Source organism: Grammomys surdaster, unplaced genomic scaffold (assembly GCF_004785775.1).
Source record: "Grammomys surdaster isolate TR1022 unplaced genomic scaffold, NIH_TR_1.0 325, whole genome shotgun sequence".
Taxonomy (NCBI): Eukaryota; Metazoa; Chordata; class Mammalia; order Rodentia; family Muridae; genus Grammomys; species Grammomys surdaster.
In genome coordinates this window covers 2,439,514-2,462,843 of record NW_021604744.1, presented here as the reverse complement: position 1 = coordinate 2,462,843, position 23,330 = coordinate 2,439,514, and the positions used below count along the sequence as shown (strand labels likewise).

The following is a 23,330-nucleotide window of genomic DNA, read 5'->3' as shown; positions in this document are numbered from 1 at the left end:
TATGTACAGAAGTTACAGACAAATATTATATAGAATACTTACATAACACCTGAAGATCTGTGTATGCAAAACAGGTCTCAGAACCAATACCCCCAGGGATACCTTGAGACAATTACACACTTATCTATTATTTGGTGAAGCCAAGAACTGACCACATCAGATGGAAAATACTGTAATATGAAGCTGGGTAGAAAGAACTGTATCATAAAGGCTCTTCATTACGATAGTAAATGTATGGTCATTACCTTTAGAAAAAGAACCACCATGGGATGTTTCTAAACAAAATAAAAATCCTATCTAAGAGTCAGCTGGAGCAAAACAAAATGACTGGGATTGTGAAGGGAAGGCAGAGGACTGGGACCACCTAGAACACCTCAGACTGTTGGAAGCGTCCACGTGGAACACCCATCTACTCCGTCATATAACACTCATATAACACTATATGAACTAAAGACATTCCAGCAGTCATCTTACTAGGTACATGGAAAAACAACAACTGCTGTCCTGAGAGATGGAGATGCTGATAACGGAAAGAGGGAGAAAGGGGGCATCTAACGCTTGAGGGGAAGAGAGAAGAGTAAACTAGATCTGACCATATGATAAGTAAAATGTAAGTGAGAAGCCAAGCCAGCTCAAAGTCCTGCAGTCCGAGACTACTTGCGAAATGGAAATCACAGACACGAGCAAAGATCAAAAACACTGAAAAGCCACCACCGCCACCACCAAGAACAGATCAGAGAGCTGTGAGGAGGAGGAGAGAGTGAGGAGCGCTGCAGGGTTAACCGGAAACCCAGCAAGTATGTGGATGCATCTGGCAGTAAACGGCACTGTCTGACAACGCCATTCCTGTGGCAGATTCAGAGTCAGGATTAAGGAGCAACAGACGGTGAGATGAGGAAAGATGAGGGATCGTCTGCTCAGGAGTCTAAGGATTTTACCTCAGAGAATGAGGACTAAAAGCCCCACTCAAGAAAAGGGGTTTCACGTAATAATAATGTGACTCAGTTACATACAATCTCAACAAGGAAAGTCGGTGAAAAGAGGGACATGACTGTCCAAATTAATTCTGGGATCACAGCTTTTGTATTTTCACAATAATGGTAAGGAGATCACAGTGAAGGAACACACAAGTGGGCCAGAGAGATGGCTCTTTGGTTAAGAACAATGGTTGCTCTTCCAGAGGTCCTGGGTTCAATTCCTAGCACCTATATAGCAGCACATAACCTGAAGGAATAGAATGACCCTTTCACAGGAGTCACCTAAGACATCACAAAACACAGATATTTACATTTTGGTTCATAACAGCAAAATTATAGTTATGAAATAGCAACAAAAATAATTTTATAGTTGGGGTCACTGTAACATGAGAACTATGAGAGGATTATAGCATTAAGGCTGCGAACCACTGTCCTAGGGGAGCCAAAGCCCTTTTCTGGCCTCTCTGGACAGTGCACACAGAGATGCAGATACAAATGCAAGCAAAAGGCCATACATATGAAAATACAGTATTTTTAAAAGAAACTAATACATTTTGCTTATAATTTCTGTTAACACAAATTCTACATGCCCATATATTTCTCTCAGTTCATTCATATTCTTTACTTGGCTGTGAAGTCCAAGACAAGCTAGAAAGGTAGATACCTGAAATATAAGACCCCACCCTGGTCCTTGCTATTTCAGAAGACAGTAGATACAGACAGAAATAGGAAGTCTGAAACTAAAATGTAATGTTAAATCCAGGAAAATAATTACAAAACAAAGGTAAGAAGATTGTGGTTATCAACCTTAGTATTTATTGAAATGTGGAAGACAAGGAAAATAGCCTCTCAAATGCCAAACCCAAATCTGTACCTTGGCTAAATGGAAATGACTGCTTTACATATAAATAAGTTGTCCCTTCCAACACCCTCAGAAAAGCACATTTACCAAACAATGCTAAGTTATTATTTACAAAAAAAGAAAAGACAAACAAACAAAACCCTTATATAGAACTGAATTTAGAAAAAAAAATTCTTACTTTGAGTACATTAATCACATTCCTTAAACATTTAGCCTAAGAAATTCTTTCCTATCCCCTTCCTATTTTGAAAACAAGTTTCAAACAAACTTACTCAGAAATACACAAATACATACGGTACACAGTGTTATGCTAAACCACACCTGATCATTAAGGTCAATAGTTTTGTCATAAGGAAGATAATCAATATATGGCTTTAAGTAAATTTGCAACTAAATAACAAACTAAATATCAAAATGTTTAATTCTTTTGATAGCTAACCTGAGTATGGGATATATACTACTTAGACAGCTAAGAAAATATAAATAAAATTTAAAAAGAGGGGGAAAAGTATATATATATCAAATACCACTGAGGTACCTAAGTTTTTATGTAAATGTATATCACTTAATAACTTATATAACATTCACTCTATATAGCATATGACCTTATTAAAACTATACCTTGAGTGCTTTATTGTTCTGGTCCAAGATATTGGAAATAAAAATCTTATATTCACATGAAGAATGGGAGTGTACTAACTAGAAAACCATTACTGTGCAATATCAAAATAGGAATTTGTGTGTAACAAAGGTAGTTAACAAGTTCTCAGATGGCATCTGAAGAAGATTTTAAAAAATAACCCGTAAGCCTGGGGCATAAACATGATTCAAGTCTGTAAGGCTTTATCTTGGAATCTTGAGCCTGCTGGTTTACACATACTTCACCTTCACAGAGATGTACGCATTTGATAGAGCAGTTAGATGGATAACTATGTATGGATAACTATGTTAACTAAGGGTCACATAAGCAACTATACCTAAAAGCAATGGCTCTGCTATCTCAGATGTGCCTTCCTTTAAGCTAAAACTTAAGGCTCATAGATCTTGGAGATACCCTAACAGCATTTTCTTACAGTATGACCTCAGTGGGCCTGAGGTCATATATTTCCAGTCATATATGTGACTGGAAATAAAACAAACTGTGATAAATATATCACTGTCAATTTAAAAACTAAATTTTAACAATATCCCTTCCTATTTCTTAATACTCATTTGTTAAGAATTTTTGCTATCCCATCTTAAGAAAGATGGTGAAGAACCCTAAATTTAGCTTAGAATAGGTTAAATGGGTGCAGTGAAAGACAGCTAGTTACATATAAAACAAAACCCCTACATACACTGTCATGATTTTTAGTTTCTCTATTCCATGAAGCTTCCCCCACTGCAAACATCCTGAGTCCCTCCTATAAGCCAGCAGCATCCCTACTTTATTTGCCTGTCTGTGGATAGGAGATAAGACCTGCGGCTGGTGCTGACTTTCATCAGTTCTAGTGAAACGCTTTCCTAAGTGGTTTCTCCCCAGCTAGAAGCATGAGCTTTGATGGCTTACCAAAAATGAGATGAACATGGAACCCACTGAAAAGCAAACAGTGGTCTCCCAAAAGGCAGCGCAGCACAAGGAAAGCCAACTGAAAGTCATCAATCAAGGCAGGGACCCGGAACAGAAGAAACATCAAAACGCTTGCAATGATTACGGTTCCCTCCATCCACACTCACATCCATACAGAAGTGGAAACAAACTCAAGTCCCTGGGTGCAGCTGTCTACTCACCTCGCAGGCACTGGCCATCCTGCCTCCTGCACAGTGAACTCCCTAGAGCATCTGTAGAGGAGTACACCTTACATCTGCCCTGCAGGCTAGCGAAGGGTCCTGAGGAAGATGATCTGACAGTGTTTGCTAGCTACATCGGTGTATGGCAACTGAGTCACTGTCACTGCCCTTGGTTTAAAAGTTCATTTTTGTAATGTGGAAAAATATAAAAGAAGACTTTTAATTACTCATAAACTTTCTGTATGTCAATTTTTTAGTCAGCTATTACTAAACATACAGGTGCTTATTAGAAAATTTTCTAAACTGATTACTTGCACAAAATAAAATTACACTAGAGCTAAAGACTCTAGCCACATTACTTTCATTAATTAGAAGGATAACAGCCATCAACATACTTAGTTTCTCCCAACTTCTAAAACTCTATTAATTAAATTATTTTCTTACTGTTGAAGATAAATATTTTAGAATACAATCCAGGAAACAGCACTAGGAATTTTTATATATTCGTCAATTTAAGAAATTGTGCAAAGCAATATACATATATACATTCCCAAGCAGACATGTATATACGTATGTGTATACACACACACACACACACACACACACACACACACACACTCCATATGTATATATGCTTTCATAACTGAATTGTGGCTTTTTGAATGCATGCACAGTATGAAAAATTTAAATATTTACTAGATTTGGACACACATTTTCCTCCATCACTTCCCCTCATGTATATATTAACAGAAACATAATATATCAAACAATTAAACTGAATTGTATGTTTTTGCAAACTCAACAAAAAGCGTTTATTATTCTGAACCTTTATTAAGTGGCTCACATTTCAATATAAATCACACTAAAAAGGCTTTGTCAAGCTATTTACACTACAGTGCTGACACATTTAAAATAAAAAAAGTTGGTATAATAAAGCTCTATGGAAAAACCTTAAGTTGTCAAAAAAAGAATTCTGGCTCATGTTACAAAAAATATATGATTTTGTCAGCTCTATTCTAAAACCTAAAACTCCAACTCAAATGACGTTTCTAAAGACTCCTGTGTATTTAAACCTGCAATGTTTCCAGTGCATCTGGCCCTAAGTGCTTGATCCTTCACAGTTATGGACAGGCACTGAGGAATGTTACAAAGCTACATGAACTCTATTCTGTAACAGACGTGAGAGCAATTCCTAGGCTTGCTTTCAGATTTCATGAATCATTACAAATTATTTTTAAAAGAAAAGTTATATGCAATGTACAAATTTAGCACAAATTGTCGCCATCCCTTTTGTCTTGATTTGAATGTATAGAACTGTGTTGCTGTGTATCAACTGTTTTACTGACACTTCCAGGACACAAGTCTTCCTTTAAGTCTTTGTTGGTATTCTCTAATTTAGAATCCATGTCAATCTGAAAATCTGAAAACTGAACATGATCCAACTTTGTCTTACTGTTCTTGCCTTCTGTGTTATTTGGTGTTCTAATCTTTTCAGGTATCATAGCCGTCACAGGTTCTTCCTTGATTCTTAGAGATGCAACAGGTTCATGTTTCATTTGTTGTGATTCATACTTAGAATGAAGTTTGTCTGACAACACAGAGTCTGAGGAGATTTGGTTCTCAGTGTGAGTACCAAGGACTGATGATGTAGGGCCTGATGTTCTACCTTTTTCAGGAGTAATTGTACTGTGACAAGTGTCTTCCTCTGCATGATATAATTTAAGTCGAACGTGCCATGCCAAACTGCATACAGCTGAAACTGTCTTGAACTGATGGACAACATTTCTTGGAATAAAATAAATGTCATTGTCATACAGCTGAATCCTGGCATAGCGAATGCCTTCTCTCCTCAGCTGATTAAGTTTTGCATCGTCAACCCACTGTACACACTAAAAAAAGAAACAAGAACACAGGTAAGTCTTTGTACAACAAAATCTAAATGAAAAATGTTATTTTTTTTAAGTTTTACCTGGGACAGTGGAGGTTCATGTAAGTCTAATTGCATTCGTTGAACTACTTCTAAGAAATCTTCTGCATGAAAACAAATTACATCTTTGGTTACTCGGGGTTGATCAGGCCTGTAGAGGAGATGATAACAATGAAATCTTCCAGTAATGTTTTATTCTGTTAGGTCCTTAATAAATCCAAGGAAAACTAAAATCTTTTTACAAATAAAGGAAATCACTTTATACATTTAAATAAAGAGTTTACACCATGAGTTTCAATAAAAACAGATTAACAACTTTCTTTATTCTTTAATATTGCTGTCACAAGATCTTGAAAAATTCGAATATATAATAGATTTAGAATTAGAATTATAATGCTTTGTATAAGTTATACAAACCATAAAAACTAAGTATCTCGTTTTAAAATACAGCTCAATTTTCCTTTGAATTAAGTATTAAAATTGCAAATGCCACATAAAAGAAGTTGAAGCAAGCATAGAAAGACATGGACCACATGTTCTCAGTTCTATGTGTACACTGAAAGAGCTGATCTTGGCAAAACACAAAATGATGGTAATCAGAGACGTGGAGGAGGGAGACACGGGGAGTATTCGGCTAAGAAGAGTAGCTGGCAGTGGTCAGCTGCCAGTGACTTGTGTGTATGTTATCAGGGCTGACCATTAGCACTTGACAACCAGTTAGTGTGCCTTTCCCTGGGGAGCACAAGTCTCTTACTCCCGCTGGCCTCAGTTGCCTGTGATTCCTTGTGTAGGGTTGAGACCCTGTGGCTTCCCCAGTGGAGTTTGGCATGTTTTTGGTGTCCTCTTTGGTGGCCATACACACAAGCAACAAGTACGGAGGATGACTATGGTTAACATCTATTGTGTATTGCAAAATAGGACAGAGGTCTTGATTCCCACCACACAAAACGGTGCATGTCATGGTAGATGTTAGAAGTGATACATAACTGTTCTTGAAATATTACATTGTGACTCATATGTACATTTAATATATCATTAATTTTTATAATTAAAGTATGGGCAGACAGGTGGTTTATGCCTATAACCTGAACTAGAGTGACAAGACGGAGGGGGGCAATACTTTCTTGTCCCACAGAAGATATTAACTGTCTACCTGAACACACCCAATCTTACAGAATCTTGGGCACTAAGTCCGGTCGGGTCTAGTAGTATTAGACGGTATGCATACAGCCCCTCAGTGGCTCCTGCTATATTTGATTTCACTGCTGTAGTTACTAGTACACTTAATATTAACGAGACTTAGTAACGATAAACTAAGAAATGTTCATTAAAATATTCATACTCTTCACTGGAGACATTAACTTTTAAATAAATTGTAAAAAATTTCCCAAATTGTTCAATCAGAAATATTCACATTTTCATAGATGCTCAAAATAAAGTTTTGAAGTAAAATTCCAAGCAATGTAATATGTAAGGAAATTCATATCATATCATATCTCTCCTAATTATGGCAAAAGCTCCATCCAAGTCTCACCAATATAGCCACCAAAGAGGACACCAAAAACATGTCAACTCCACTGGGGAAACCACAGGGTCTCAGCCCTACACAAGGAATCACAGGCAACTGAGGCCAGCGGGAGTAAGAGACTTGTGCTCCCCAGGGAAAGACACACTAACTGGTTGTCAAGTGCCTGATAACATACACACACAAGTAACATTTAGATGGACTCAACAGGTCATACTGGAGAATGTCTGTACATACAAATACACATATGCATGCAGTAATAACTGACAAGAAAGAGAAGTGAGGGACAGATGGAAGGGTCTGCAGGGAACAAGGGAAGAGAGAGATGTTGTCATTAAAATACAATCTCAAAACCAAAACTGACATCACAACAGAGTCATATTCCTGAAGTTCAGTGACAGAGGATCATGGAGGACATTACATACAGAGAATGACAGTAACCACTCAAAGGAATGCAGAGTCTTCAAAGACAACACAAACCAGAAGAAAATTAAAGTACTGAAAGAAAACCAGATTAGAAGTTGCTTACTAGCCTGGCGGTGGTGGCGCACGCCTTTAATCCCAGCACTTGGGAGACAGAGGCAGGGGGATTTCTGAGTTCGAGAGTTCGAGGCCAGCCTGGTCTACAGAGTGAGTTCCAGGACAGCCAGGACTACACAGAGAAACCCTGTCTCGAAAAACCAAAAAACAAAAAAAAAAAAGTTGCTTACTAATCCTGCCACCACGATGCTCTCTCCAAGTGCACAGGAGCACACGCCCATGGACTAACCCTCTAAAGCTACGTGGAAGGCAAAGAAAACCATCCTTCTTTATGTCGATCTCAGACATTTTTATCACAGCACAAGAGAAGGGACTGACAGACTAACCTGGAAAGACAGAAAGTATTAGATTGATGGGTGTTTGAGGTGAAGAAAAGGACTGAAGTGATTAGCTGCCAAGACTACTGAGAGAAGTCAAACTTCTACATCTTTACTGTGGTACTAGTAAATAAGTTACTCAAAACAAGCAACAGACTTAAAATTGGTGTATGTTTCATTGAATGCAAATTATACCAACTGAATTATGGGCGGGGGAGATGGCAAAATAGGTAAAGCACTTGACCAGCAGTTCTGAAGGCCTGAGCTCATCCCCAGGACCCATGTAAAGCTAAGCAGTGCAATCCCAGAGTTCACATGGCAAGCTGGGAGATGAAAACAAGACAACTCCACACAGCTGGCAGGCAGCTGGCCTGGCATGCTCAACAGCTGAACAGCAAGCAGTCCTGTCTCACAGGTAAGGTAAGGGCAAAGTGCAACAATGGAGACCATCCTCTGACCTGCATGTGCACATGTCCACACTTAAACACATCACACACACTTTTTACAAAGGAAAAACCAAGTTTTTATGAGCCAAATCAAATCTATGTAAGTCCTGTCTTAATGCTTATATAGTTATGATTACTGATTCACAAACCCTGCCATATCTACAGAAGAGTTCTTTATAGTCTAAATCAGTGCTAAACTACACACAGCAGAATACTGTCATCTCAGCAATCAAGAAACCTGAGAAAAGAGGTTGGCACAGGCAGAAAAGTTTACCAAGGCAACATGATGAGATGCTATCTCAAAAAAAAAGTTTAAGGGCAAAGCATACAGGCACATGCCTTTAATCCCACCATTTGGAAGGCAAAGGCAGGCAGATCTCTGGTACTTCAAGGCCAGCTTAGTCTACATAGTGAATTCCAGGAATTCTAGGACAAGCAGAGCTATGTAGAAAGAACCTATATCAAAAAAAAAAAAAAAAAAAACAACCTTAAACTAAACTAAATTGGGGGGTCAGAGAAACAGTTGAGTAGTCAGGAGTACTTACTGCTCTTCCAGAGGATCTGGATTTGGTTCCCAGCACATATGTAAGTCATTTCACAACTGCCTGTGATGCCAGTTCCTGAGGATCCAACACCCTCTTCTGACCTCATAAATGTAACAAACTCTTAAACTGATACTAAACATAGCTCTAAGAATACTTTAATACAGCAAGGCATGGTGGTGCATGTCTTTAATCTCAGCATGTGGGAGGCAGAGGCAGGCTAATCTCTGTGAGTTTGAGGGCAGCCTGGTCTACAGAGCAAGTCCAGGACAGAAAGGACTATGCAAAGAAATGCAGCCTCAAAAAAATAAAATAGAGAGGCTGGAGAGACAGCTCAGCAATTAAAAGCACTGGCTGTTCTTCCAGAGGTCCTGAGTTCAATTCCCAGCAACCACATGGTGGCTCACAACTATCTATAATGAGATCTGATGCCCTCTTCTGGTGTGTCTGAAGACAGCTACAGTGTGCTCATACATAAAATAAATAAATTTTAAAAAAGAAAGAAGGTATGGAAGGAAAAAGAAACAAATGATCCTTTGATTCTTAATATAAAGAAAGCACAGCAAAACACAAAACAGATGAGAAAGAAAGAGACGACAGCTTCCCTAGTGTCAGTACAGTGATGACACGGCCTTGCAGGCTCTTACTTGGAGCATCACTGGTAGCAACTAGTTACCACAGGAAGCAACTAGCACGGCCCTTACAGTACTAACAAAACCACTTGTCACCCATCTTTAATATTAACATACTAAAAAGCAGCAGTGGGGCTTAAGTGGCCAACTTGCTCCACACACTCACACTTGCTAACTGCTGAGAGGCAGTCCCCAGTCAGACAGCTCTAGATTCTATGTGGTATTAATTTTTAAGGCAGTACTACAATTTTTCTTTAATGAAGAGGCTTGCTGCATTAGGCATCCTTAAAAAGCATATTTCCCTTTATGGAAATTTTAAGTTATACTTTTTACAAAACCTTAAAAGCTACAATTATTTTTAAATTTTAAGAATTAAACTGGTTCCTGAAAGTTTCGGAGTTGGTGCAACAGGTAAGAGCACTTGCTGCTGAGAACCTGAGTTTGGATCCCAGCACCCATGTAATAAGCCAGGCATAAACCCCCAGCACCTATAACCCTAATGGGCAGTCAGAGACATGGAGAAGCAGAGACAAGAGGAATAAGTCTTAGACTTAGCACTTACTAACTAAACTGACAGCCCTGTATAAAGTGTTCCCATGTAGAATACAAGGAAAAACCAAAGTAACTGAGATAACCTTTGAAAACAAGTACATAGTAAACAGCAAGTAAATTCAGTTTTCCTTTCACAATGCTACCACGGCCCAGCTTGACTGATTTGAAATGGCATATAACTTTAATTCCAGCACTTAGGAGGCAGAGGCAAATGAATCTCTGTGAGCTTGAGGCAAACCTGATCTACATAGTAAGTTCAACGCCAGTCATACATAGTAAAGCCAGTAATATCCTGTCTCAAAAATAATGAAATTTAATTTAAAAAAAAGAAGACTATTGATAAAATAAAGTAACAGTAGTTAATGTGCACAAGACCCTGGTTTCACACCCTAGTTTTACAACCCTCACCAACCAAAAAAGCAAAAGTGGGGACTGGATCAATAGCTCAGTAGTTAAGAGCACTGGCTATTCTTCCAGAGGATCCAGGTCCACACCCAGCACCCATGTGCTCACAATTGTCTGCCATTCCAGTTTCAGAGCACCAGATGCCTCCTTCTGGCTTCCAGGCACTCCACACATGTGGTATTCAGGTAAATACCCATGCACAGAAGATACTACATCTCAACCCAGTCAGTCGTCATATGTACCGCTGTCCACAGTGCACAGCCTTCAGCACGCCAACAGCTGCAGTGGTCTGTCGCTCAAAGCCTTGCCCTATGTGATCCGCATGGGCTCTCGTCCTGTCTTCAAACAGCATCTCCCGAGGCTCACTGGTTCGAGGTAGATACTGAAGGTTTTTTATTTCATTGGTAGTTCTGTTTTTAGAAAGAGATTTGTATTTACATACTGTGGCTTGTTTTCTTACCAGATATTTCATAATCACGTAATTTCAGACAAGATAACTCTCAGTGTCTTGACCTTCCTTTCCTGTCTTTAAGCTTTAAACTCATTCTCTCCAGTGCCAGGAGCACAAATCCAACTGAAGCAAAGAGCCACCTGAAAGGACCCTCGTTCTTCTCAGTGCAGAGCACAGTGCATTTTCTGCTCTTTTTTTATTTGACATCCTCTCATACAAGTTCTGAACAGTTGTTAAATTTATTCCAAAATTTCTCTGTATGAGTGACATCCTTCAACTCCTAGTTGTAATTTATTTCATTTGCTTATTTCCCATGTCTATGTTATAAAACTGTGCTGCTTTATAACCAAGTATACTAACATGTGGCCTGTGTCTGGAGTTTTCTTCAACATAATTATGCTCTAAACTTTTTGTTCTACAATAGACACACACATACACACAAACCAAGTCCATCCTCACTGATAAAGATGTGTACCACAAACCTTTTCCTTTTGAAGGGTGACTTTGGCACATCAGCCACAGGGATCATTTGCTCTCCTGGACGCACCCACAGGATGGGACCATCATCACTATCTTTCCGACTCTCTAATTTTAGACTAGATAGTGTTCCCCATGGCAATGTACACTAGAAATAAATAATTACACAAATTTTTAAAATATATCTTTAAATACATATTAAAAATACTGCATGGTAGGATATATGGGGTAGGAAAGAGAAGGGGAAAATAATGTAATTATATTATAATCTCAAAAGGAAAAATTAAAAGTTGACCTGAAAGCCAATAGATGAAAGAGATTAATGATTTTTTAACAATTCACTAATTTTCCCTGTAAGAATCCTTACAATGTACTAACAATTAAAAGCTAAAATGAGACTGGAGGAAGAAAAACTTGCCCCTCCACATACACAAATTAATCCACAAGCGTCTGAAATACATCCTATATTAACATGTCCCTATTTGTCATGTGTTTAGCTTCAATCCCGCTCATAAGAACAACTGTGCTCTTACTCTGGTGGGCTGCCCTCCTAGAGGGATGATGCCATATACTCATCATGTTCCTCTTCTTTCTAACAAACACAGGGCGATCTAACTCTAGTAAGTTGCCAAGTAAGCAACTGGTCTCCCCAACAACCCTGAAAACAAATGTGAGTGTAAAACCACAAGTGTTTCCTTAATTAGTCATAATCAAATACATCAAATATATATATGTTCCTATTTGTTTAGTAGTTTCTTTTTTGTTTTTGGTTTCTCCGTAGACCTGACTGTCCTGGAACTAGCTCTGTAAACTAGAATGGCCTCCAACTCAAAGATCCCCCTGCCTCTGCCTCCTGAGTGCTGGGATTAAAGGTGTGGACCACCACCACCTGGAAGTAGTTTCTTGAAAAGGCTGGTGGGCTTAAAGCAGAAACTAAGTTAAAATTAGAAAGTGAGAGAGAATGGAAGGGAGATCACAAGATCACTCTGATGGAATGATGATGTTTTAATCACCTCATAGTCCCTTTTGAAAAAACTAATTTCTCTAGAAAGAATGCTTAAAATAAGATTTGAAGCAACCATCCTATAAAGTATCACTTAATAGTGATTATAATCAAAGTACTTGCATGATATGACTAGCTGGAAGAAAAAGAAACAAAGTTTAAAAGCTATAAAGGAGAAAAAAACAGAATACAGTGTAAGTAAAAAGATCTATAGACATGTAAGACAGAAGATCACTCATGCAGAAGTGAAAACAGAAGAGGGCTCTGTGGTAAGTTTTAGGCTAGTCTTACACTCTGCTGTGGACTAGGGCCTACATCTCAGGGGAGGTCACACTGACTTGGAATTATTATTAAAAGGTTACCTACCCAGTTCAGAGATTTCTCTCTCAATGGGATGCCCCAGGTAAGCCATAATAAGAATGCAGCAGCTCAGAGGGCAGGAGCTGGGTACACAGAACTAGAGATCTGAGTTCAATGCCCACAATTCATGCAAAAAGGAAAGGAGAGACAAGCCTCCACATGAAGAAGGAAGAAGAACAGTAAGTTATTCTTACTTTTAGAAACGGTGACGCCTCTAACATGTCAAGGAACTCAGGGAAGTAATCTCCCACTTCTTCATCGACGGCTCCCACCAAGCTTATCTGTCGCATCGGGCCAGCTCTGTAAGTACCATGAGAATATGTTCTTTTTACCTGAGTGACATGAATTTAAGGAAAAGTTAGACACAACATGTTTGCTACAGATGTATGACAATGAATTACATCATTTCAAACTACTAGAACATAATACAAGGCAAGAAAAAAGAAGCCTGTAATAATGTTCATATATAAATACAGTTATAAATACTAATATATATTATTTGTGATATATTGTTTATAATATATTTATAAATATATATGTAGACAGATAGATAACTAATCAAGCCAGCTAATTTCTATTTCTATCTCTGTAAACTACCCATTAAAAGAGTCAACGAGTCGGGATGGTGGCACACACCTTAATCTCTGTTACACAGAGAAACCCTGTCTTCAAAAACAAAAAAAGAGAAAAGTTTAAAGAAACACCACTGTATAAATACCTCACGGCACCATTTCCTAACAGCAGAAGAGTTGTTGTTTAATAAATATTGCTACTAAAATATTCAAAATGATACACCTTCATTTTTCTAAAGTGACATGACAGTGCCTATCTTTTATTACAATTGTCCCCCATTATGAGTGGTTATATGTCGGAAGACCACTAAAGATAATTTTTCACTCTGCATCAAGATTTTAACTAGGGGCCAGTTCACATTTCTACCACGAACTCTGATGAAATGACTGAAATTCAGAGTGAGAAATCCTAAGGCACAAATTCACCTCTACTATCAACCAGTTAATCTCAGAGATCAAAGAAACTCCTCCTCTCACCTCATAACCCCAGACTGCACAAGAAATCATAATGCTCACTTACATAAAGCACGTGTTAAAATGCTAGCCACTGTGTGATGCTCAAATGTTCAAAACAAAGCAGCCCTAACCCCGAGGTTTACTGATACCTGGATTTTCAATGGTATATTAAATTTAGTCCTCAGAGAACTATGGTATTTTTTAATATACAAACACTAAAAAGGGGTGTTATTTTAAGCTTCCTTTCTTAAAAAAAAAAACTTTGAACAAAATCTCAGTGATCTTTTATATTTATTTATTTTTATTTTTGGAAGTCAGACTTTGTGGCCACCACATGTAGAAGATGAACTGATCAGTTTCCATAGGACTAGCATCGTTTAAATTAAGTCTACAATGCAGGCAATCCTAGATGGGCAAGCTTTTGTGACGTTATAAACCCTATACAACTGCAGTAGCCTAGTACCTTACTTCCAACCCACATAGTTTAAGAGACACAATAAAAAATATTCTATTATATTAGAATAACTGACAGCAGAATTTTGTTTTTATAAAAATCAACAAGTACTAATTCTTTTTTTATTATATTCAACATTAAGTTTATTTACAAATATTCCAAGTTTAACTTTCCATTATCCATTAAAAATTCACTCCTCAAACGAACAAACCAGGCCCCAAGTCACAAAATATATAGATTACACTCCGTTTTATAGTCAAGGTCTCATCTTGTTCTGTCTCCTGAAAGGTCCTACCATTTCTACATCAGCAATTCTCAACCTGTGGGTCATGACCCCCTTCAGGGCCACATATGATATATCCTACATATTACATTACAATTCATAATAGTAGCAAAATAACAGTTACGAGACAGCAACAAAATAATTGTATTGTTAGGGGTCACCATAACATGAGGTCTCACCATTAGGAAGGTTGAGAACCACTGTCCTGTATGAACAAAGCGAAGTTTAAAATTGACTCTCCACCACTCTCAGGCCCTAGGAATTAAATGCACTAACAGCATCACAATAGGAAACTCAGTCATGAATGCAGTTCAGTAAAGCAGTCTTTAACTCTAGCAAACACCAGAATACAACACACACCTCTGTTAAATGATTCTGCACTCCTGTCCTCGGTTTGAGATCTGCATGTGACAGCATTAGTCCTGAGAAAGCGTTTAAGGCTACTAAATAGTGAAATTCAGGCCAGGGTACAGATCTGTGGAAGGGCCCTAGCCTCGACAGTATAACATACTGGGATTGATTCTCTCACAGGCAGAGAGGAGTAGACAAGGAAGCCAAGACAAGAAGTAAAGTCAACTTACATTGTAAAACACAAGTTTTGCAAGGGTTTCAACATTTAGCAAAGGACAATTTAGGGAGGTAATATTTCTATGTCATACAGGCAAAAAAATTTCCTGTGCATACAATTTAAACCAGATACTTAAATATCACCTAAGTCACTAATCAGTTCTAAACACCAATGAATCCTTGGAACGCATGTACAAACAAAAAGACAAAAGTACCAAGACATTATTTAAATTATGAAAAATGAGATGTGGTCTAGTTTACTACATCAAAGAATTAACAACGACCTATTAAGTAACGTATACGGTTTATCATGAGAGGAGGAAAAATGGCCTTTGAAAAACTTGTTTTCAGTGAGTGAATACTTCTAAAGCATCAAGTGCAACTTAAGCTCTCCCAAAAGACCTGAGTATGATTAATACACTTTAATAGCAAAATCAAATGGACTTTTTGTCTTATATGCAGGAATTAAATACCTTCATACAAAAGACACCAGTAAAGAACACTGTCTAAAGTGAATTTGGATAATTTAGGAGATAGGGAAAATGTAAGTCTGAAATTATGAGTCGATTTAGCTAATATGTAAATGAAGATACATTACATTTGAAATCATTTGTTTCTCTAATAAGTAAACAGTTGCGTTCTACACCACTATCATGTAATGCTCCTATGTTCAGGCAACTGTTTCCACTCCACAAAAAAGAGGGAAAAGGCTGGATATGGTGGTGTGCGCCTTTAACCCCTGCACTTAGGAGACAGAAGCAGGCAGATCTCTATGCTTCTGAGTCCAGCCTGGTCTATGCAGCAGTTTAAAGGACAGCCAAGGCTACATAATAAGATCTTTCGAAAAAACAACGGTGGCAGAGGTTGAGCCAGGTACAGACCTGTAGCCACACTGGGAAGGTGAAACAGGGTGACGAATGAGGCCAGCTTAGGAAGGGACAGAGAGCTGAGAAAGCATTACTAACCTTTAAAAGAAAATGGCTAATACTCCGAAAACAGGAGTATTAAAAACCTGAGTACTCAGCCCTTGTAAAGTAGTATCTATGTGTTTAAATATAAATGAATTAATGTATCACTAACAGGAAGAAATGGGTAAAACTTGTTATGAGTAATAGTGCAAAAGAAGTTGTATCATTATTCAACTATCAGCTGACTTGATGACAGTTGGCTGCTTCTGATGACAGTGACCATTTCACTGATTAAAATACTTTATTACTCCAACCAAAAATGAAGAAGTGCAACATTCAACCCACTATGACAAATCCATACAAAATTAGGATTAGGTAAAACAAGTCACTGAAATTTTGACCATGATAAAGTATTAACAATCATGTATTCAAGATGAAAAAGTATTTACCACTTAATAAAAATACACTGACAGCAAATAAGTAACAAAACACATGTGCTTTTCATAAAACTTGGTATGGCTCTTGATTTTAGCGATCCCCATTTTACTATAACAGTAAAATTTACTCACTATAGTAAGGTTAAATGATACCACATGAAAATAAAACCACAATTCTCTCAAACCCACCTATGACAGTTCCTAGTATGACTGACCCAGGAAAGGAAAAGATAAGGATCAGAAGACTCTGTAAATATCTTTAAAGAAATATCATGAGACTGTGCCTCATAAAACTTCCCCGTTGTAGATATGTACTCCTATTTTAGGCACAATTTTAACAGTCTTTCAGATTACATCAGGATAAACGGCACCAGTGTGGAACAGAGGAAGAACAGTACTGGGCAGGCACAGCTGCAGCAGCTCTAGGGCACTGTATTACATCACTAAGACCACACCCAACAGAAACGAGAGTCAAGGTACAGCGCACATGTTCTGTGAAAACTGCATCTTTACTAAAACCTTGGCAACAAAAACAATATATTCATTAATTAGAAAAAAAGTCCTTTCTGTGGAACCCTCAAATCCTGAGGACAGATGTACACAGCATAATTACTTCTATCTACTTCATTAAACCACCAACCCATTACTTTTCTGACACATTTTTAAAAATTAACCTAAAAGAAAAAAAACACCCCAAAGATATAACTATTTGCTTCTAAATGGTAAACATAATGAACTGTAAGATCTCTCTCTCTAGTTCTCTCTAGTTCTATTTGGGCAGGGGCAGACAGACAGACCACGTGGTGCCGTTTAGACAGACAGACCACGTGGTGCCGTTTAGACGACATGTAACGTGACCAGATTAAACAATGTTGAACATCTTAACTCAGTCAAAAGACAAAGGAGCCGCAGCAGAAAACTCATTTGGTAGAGGGTCCAGGATGCAACTATGCAAACCTCCCAGCTCAGCCCCCACCCCACACTGCACGAACCCAAGTGTACTGTGCCCTGCAGTCTCTCTCTAAAATGCTAGATTATCATGCCTGCCCTTTTACTTCTTTCCTTTTAGATTCTCTGTTTTTAAAACAGACTAACAAAATGTCCGAAATACTGGGTAAATAAAAGGAATTACTTACACTTGAACTACAAAGCTATTCACCTAACCTCATACAATCCTTTTTTGTTGTTGTTGTTTTTTGTTTTGGTTTTTTTTTTTTCGAGACAGGGTTTCTCTGTGTAGCCCTGGCTGTCCTGGAACTCACTCTGTAGACCAGGCTAGCCTCGAACTCTCAAACTCAGAAATCCACCTGCCTCTGCCTCCCAAGTGCTGGGATTAAAGGCATGCGCCACCACCGCCCGGCTACAGTCTTTAAATAAAAGAGCAATCCTTGCAACACCTGCATGACACAAAAATCAAAGCACAGCCATTCTGAAAGGACAGCATGAACAGATATGTGTTCCTAAGACTCAATGCTCTTTGTGTTACACAGAAAGATCACTCCAACACGGGGGCAAACTGATGAGGAGGGGTTTAGAACATTAAAAATAGCATACATGAAACAACCTGTTATTTCCCAAAGTATGTTCCTTGAAACTAGTTTTCTATAGTCAAGTAAGTTTAGAAAACCTTTCTACACTAGAGGTTCCCACATGTGCTAAATGTCTGTGAAGGCTCATAGCAAATAACCGAATGTATTTGGTCTAGGAATGCAAAAAGTATTTTTTATTTCAAAATCTGTTTACCTGTGGTTGTTTCAATGCACCTATCAACACCAAGGCATTAAAAGTTCTTCTGAATAGTAATCCATTAAATACTTTTTTTTAAAAAAGACTCACACATTGAAACTTGTCTATCAGTTCAATTTAGAGTAAACAGAAGTCTAGGTTAAATGCTGGAGCTTGAGGACGAAGAGTAAGGGAGAGGCTGCTCTGTCTCAGTGTTGCTCTCTTTAGGGAATGGACTACCTTATTTTTAATAAGTGGGTTGCTCATAACATTACATTTGTTTAGTGTGTGTATGTCTGTGGGAAGGGGAAGGGAACTTGGGGTAGGGACTAGAGTGTGTGTAGATATGCCAAGGTACATACAAGTGCGCACTGTGGAGTCACAGGACAACCCATGGGAGCTGACTCTCCTTCAAACATGTAGGTGCCAGGGATCAAACTTGGGCTAGGCTTGCTGACAAATGCCTTTACATGGAGGTTTGAATATGCTTGACCCAGGGAGTGGCACTACTGGGAAGTATGGCCTTGGTGGAGGCAGTCTGTCAATGTGGGGGTGGGTGTTGAGACCCTCCTACTAGCTGCCTGGAAAACAGTCTTCTCCTGGTTGCCTTCAGAACAAGACTCTCAGCTCCTCCAGTGCCATGCCTGCCTGGACACTGCCATACTTCCCTTGAGGACGATAATGGACTAAACCTCAGAGCCAGTAGCCAGCCCCAATTAAATGCTGTCCTTCATAAGAGTTGCCTTGGTCATGGTGTCTCTTCATAGCAGTAAAACCTGACTAAAATACTTAACTTGCTATCTCCCAGGCCTCTGGTCATCACATTCTTACTGATACAATCTAACCACCATGGGACATAAAGGAAAGTGCCACAAGGGGGAGCCATTCTATGCCATAAGTAGCACATACTTTCAAATAGAAGAATGGTATAAAAGTGTGTGTGTGGTGGGCGGTGCCTCAATCATAATCATTCTTCACCTTAATTTCTGAGACAAGGTCTGTTACAGAACCTGGAGTTTTAAATCTGGCCAGACCAGCTTGCTAACAGAGCTCAGGATCTGCCTGTCTGCACCTCCCCAGCACTACAATTACAGGCGTGCTCTGCTGCCATGGGCTTGGGGGCGGGGGGAGGTTCTAGAGACAGAACTCAGGTCCTCATGCTTACACAGCAAGCACTTTAAATTACTAAGGCAGAAAAATATACTTTCCTAATTACAGCCTCTGATACCTGCCTCTAATAGATTAGATATCTGTAGACACCTTATTGTACAATAGAATGCAAGCACTTTAGTTACTTTATGTCTATGATGCTCTATTTGCATAGACACCTGCATGAGAGCATCAGGTCACATCGTAGATGATTATAAGCTGCCGTGAGCTCTTACCTGCTGAGCCATCTCTCCAGCCCCCATGCACACATTTCTTAACCCCAGCCAACTGTAATGCAGGCTTTGCTCTGACTGGCCCTTACCATCCTTCCTCGTCCAGTATTCTTAGCCACTGCTCACTACCACTCACTCATTCTACTCTCAGCTTCTGAGAGTCCAACATTTTAGGTTCTGTGCATGAGGCCTGTGGGACTGATTTGCCTTGTTTATTTCACTTACTGTAATGCTTTAGTACATGACAGACTTTATGCATCCATTTTATGTATGTATATGAATGTATGTGTGTTTTATGTATGTACTTTATGTATACACCTCTCTATCACTGGATGGTAAGACTGCCTCCCTTTCTCAGCTATTGTAAACACTGCTAGAATACAGATCAGTGAAGATGTCTCTTTGACTTACCAAGCTCTCTTTGAGATACATCACCTGTCCCATGGGGCTGCAGAACCATACAAGGGTTTGACTTTGACATACTTGAGGAATTCCATACCACACCTTAACTAACGACACTACTAATAACATTTTCCCCAACAGTACATAAGGATTTTCTTTAGTCTATCTTCTGTAGTACTCATCACCTTTTGTTTTATTAATAGCCATTCTACTTTTTTGTTTGTTTGTTTTGTTTTGTTTCGAGACAGGGTTTCTCTGTGTAGCCCTGGCTATCCTGGAACTCACTCTGTAGACCAGGCTGGCCTCGAACTCTCGCACTCAGAAATCTGCCTGCCTCTGCCTCCCAAGTGCTGGGATTAAAGGCATGCGCCACCACCACCCGGCGCCATTCTACTTTTTAAGTTTTTTTTTTTTTTAAATTACATTTACTTATTTACTTGAAGGTAGAGGAGGGATGTGTCCCACAGCACACATGTGGCAGTCCAAAGCCAACACTTCTCTCCTTCACTGAGGGTAGCAATCAGGGGTCAAACTAGTGTTGTGAGACTTCAGGGCAAGAGTCCTTACACAATAAGCCATCTCTCAGGCCCTGTTTCGTGAGGTGGAGCCGTGGTATGGAATGTGTTTCCCTGGTGATTAGTAATAAAAAGAACAATAAAATAACCCAGGTGTATGATCAAGTGCCTCACAAGGAGAGATGTAGTGTGCTGGGGAGTGGGCGTCTCCTCAGCTAAGTCTTCTGGATGCCTGCTGTGTTTACAACTATCAACCCTGCTGTACTTACAACTATCAACCCTGCTTAGTGTCTTCTGGATGCCTGCTGTGTTTACAACTATCAACCCTGCTGTACTTACAACTATCAACCCTGCTTAGTGTCTTCTGGATGCCTGCTGTGTTTACAACTATCAACCCTGCTTACATTTTCAATTTTTAAAAACAGGGTTTCACTATGTGGGCCATGCTAATTCTGATATCAGTGCTCTTTCTGCCTCAGCCTCCTGAGGGCTCAGATCACAGGCATGCCCACCACACCTGGATGAACCCTGCCTGATCTTTATATCCTGCTATACAATCAATCTGAGATGAACTGTAATTTAAACATGCAAGAAAAAGCAGTTCCTAGAAGAAAATTCCAAAGAATATGTCATGATCTTTTGGGTAGGCAAATTGGTAAAATAGGACACAAAATAAATTAGTCATAATTGAAAAAAAATTATAGATTAGATTAAACATAACTCCTAGGCATCAAAAGCCATTATGAATGATAAATCAAGATATCGGGTGAATATCATTTGGCTGATCAAAAGGTCTGATCTATAATACATTTTTTTTTAATTACTAATTTGGAAAAAAGCAAGTTAAAAAAAAAGGGAGAAAGAGTGGAACAAAACTGTACCAAAAACAGTCTTTAACTAGACAGTAATATTTAAAAGGTGCCTGGCACACTTAGTCATCAGAAAAATTAAACTACAGAGACATAGTACTATAAATCCTCACAATGGCTAAATGAAAAAAGACAAGACTACTAAGTGTGGCCAAAAGTATGGTTGACAGGAATACAAACTGGTACCAAGAGTTTTAAAAAACTGTCATTAATCCAGCAAAACTAAATATCTGTGCACCTTTTCATCCTGACAGTCAAATGATAGGTATACCTTAACAAAAATATACGTGCAACATCAAGCACATAAAAGTATACACAGAGCCCTGCTGTAAAAACACCAAAATAGAACTCGAATCTCCACTTACAGTAATCAGGGAAATTATGACACATACCCAGAATGGAATACTACCCAGCAATAAGAAAATGAACATCGCTATCTACAGGATGGATGTCACAAACAATATTATAAGGAAAAATGTAACAACATATGTACCATTAAATGAGTTCAAAATATGTAAAAATGTTTATGTTAATTCAGTATTATGGACATCTGGATGTTTATGTGTGGGCTGAAGAAATGGCTCAATGGTTAAGAGCGGTCACTGTTCTTTCAGAAGACTGGGGTTCAATTCCCAGAACCCACGTTGCAGCTCAAGCCATGTGCAACTAGTTCCAGGGACCTAACACCCTCTTCTGACCTCCAGGGGCTCTTTCACACAGACAGTACACATACACATACTCTACACACACATATACATGAGATAATGGTTTTGTAAAACTGAACATATATGTGTTGTATATATGTGTGTCGGGGTTCACATTAAGCAGAGTAGTGCTAAAGACTAGTTCAAGAAAGCCCTCCAGCCACATTTCAGTTTTGAACTGAATGGGCCTGGCCACTTTCTGAATACTCATCTCTAATGTGTATACTTTTCTGTGTACACACTATCCTTCACTAAAAGATTTATGGGAAGAGGAATCAATTCCTGGAGAGAATAGGGTTAAGAAATGCAGCTTTTTTTTTTCTTTTTTTCTTTTTTTTTTTTTTCTTTTTTGGTTTTTCGAGACAGGGTTTCTCTGTGTAGCCCTGGCTGTCCTGGAACTAACTCTGTAGACCAGGCTGGCCTCGAACTCAGAAATCCCCTGCCTCTGCCTCCCAAGTGCTGGGATTAAAGGCATGCGCCACCACTGCCCGGCAAGAAATGCAGCTTTTAAAACTAGGTGTGCTAAGCAAGTGTAACTCCAGCAATCAGAAGATAGGGGCAAGGAGACCAGGAATTTAGCTCCAGCTTTGGCTATGTAAGAGACTAGGTAGGTCACCCATGTTTCATGAGTTCCTATTTCAGAATAAACTAACAACAACAAAAACAGAACAGCTCTTACTGGAAGAACAAGAGACTAGAAATGGAACTGACCTAAGTAAGTGTGCTCATTTTTTCTCTTCTGTGTTATCTTTTGGACTGCAGTTCCATTAACCCATTTTTTGGGTTTTTTGGTTGTTTTGTTTTTTTTGTTTGTTTTGTTTTGTTTGAGACAGGGTTCCTCTGTGTAGCCCTGGCTGTCCCGGAACTCACTCTGTAGACCAGGCTGGCCTCGAACTCAGAAATCCGCCTGCCTCTGCCTCCCAAGTGCTGGGATTAAAGGCGTGCACCACCACAGCCCGGCTCCATTAACCCATTGTTTAAAGACAAACCCAAAGGTACTCACATTGAAGACAACGGCCTCAGTCATCTAGGCTTTTTTGTTTGATTTGATTTCTTAGTTTTAATTTTTCCTAAACTCTTAATAAGAAAGAATAAAATAAAAGAAATGGGTTGGCTAGTAATGGATGATCTATTGCTGCCTTATCATTCTAAAAATATTTAAATTCCAGTTCTCAAATATGCTACATCAGGGAATAACCCTCATATATATACATTAAAATTTAAATAGTCTCCTATTTTCCATGCTACTGTATGCTGCAGAATACACACC

At 38.8% G+C, this 23,330-nt stretch overlaps 1 protein-coding gene across 1 annotated transcript in view; it reads right to left on the bottom strand.

Moving 5' to 3' along the window:
* Positions 1 to 1,765: 1,765 nt before the first annotated feature.
* The window catches only part of Rsbn1l (round spermatid basic protein 1 like), a 53,768-nt gene continuing 32,203 nt past the window's right edge, over positions 1,766 to 23,330 (bottom strand). Inside the window, exons 4-8 of the mRNA XM_028778124.1 lie at positions 12,981 to 13,118; positions 11,429 to 11,571; positions 10,738 to 10,905; positions 5,579 to 5,687; positions 1,766 to 5,498 (exon numbers count right to left, since the gene is read on the bottom strand). Of these exons, the coding sequence (XP_028633957.1) occupies positions 4,875 to 5,498; positions 5,579 to 5,687; positions 10,738 to 10,905; positions 11,429 to 11,571; positions 12,981 to 13,118 (1,182 nt within the window). The 3' untranslated portion in view covers positions 1,766 to 4,874. The remainder of the gene's footprint in view (positions 5,499 to 5,578; positions 5,688 to 10,737; positions 10,906 to 11,428; positions 11,572 to 12,980; positions 13,119 to 23,330) is intronic.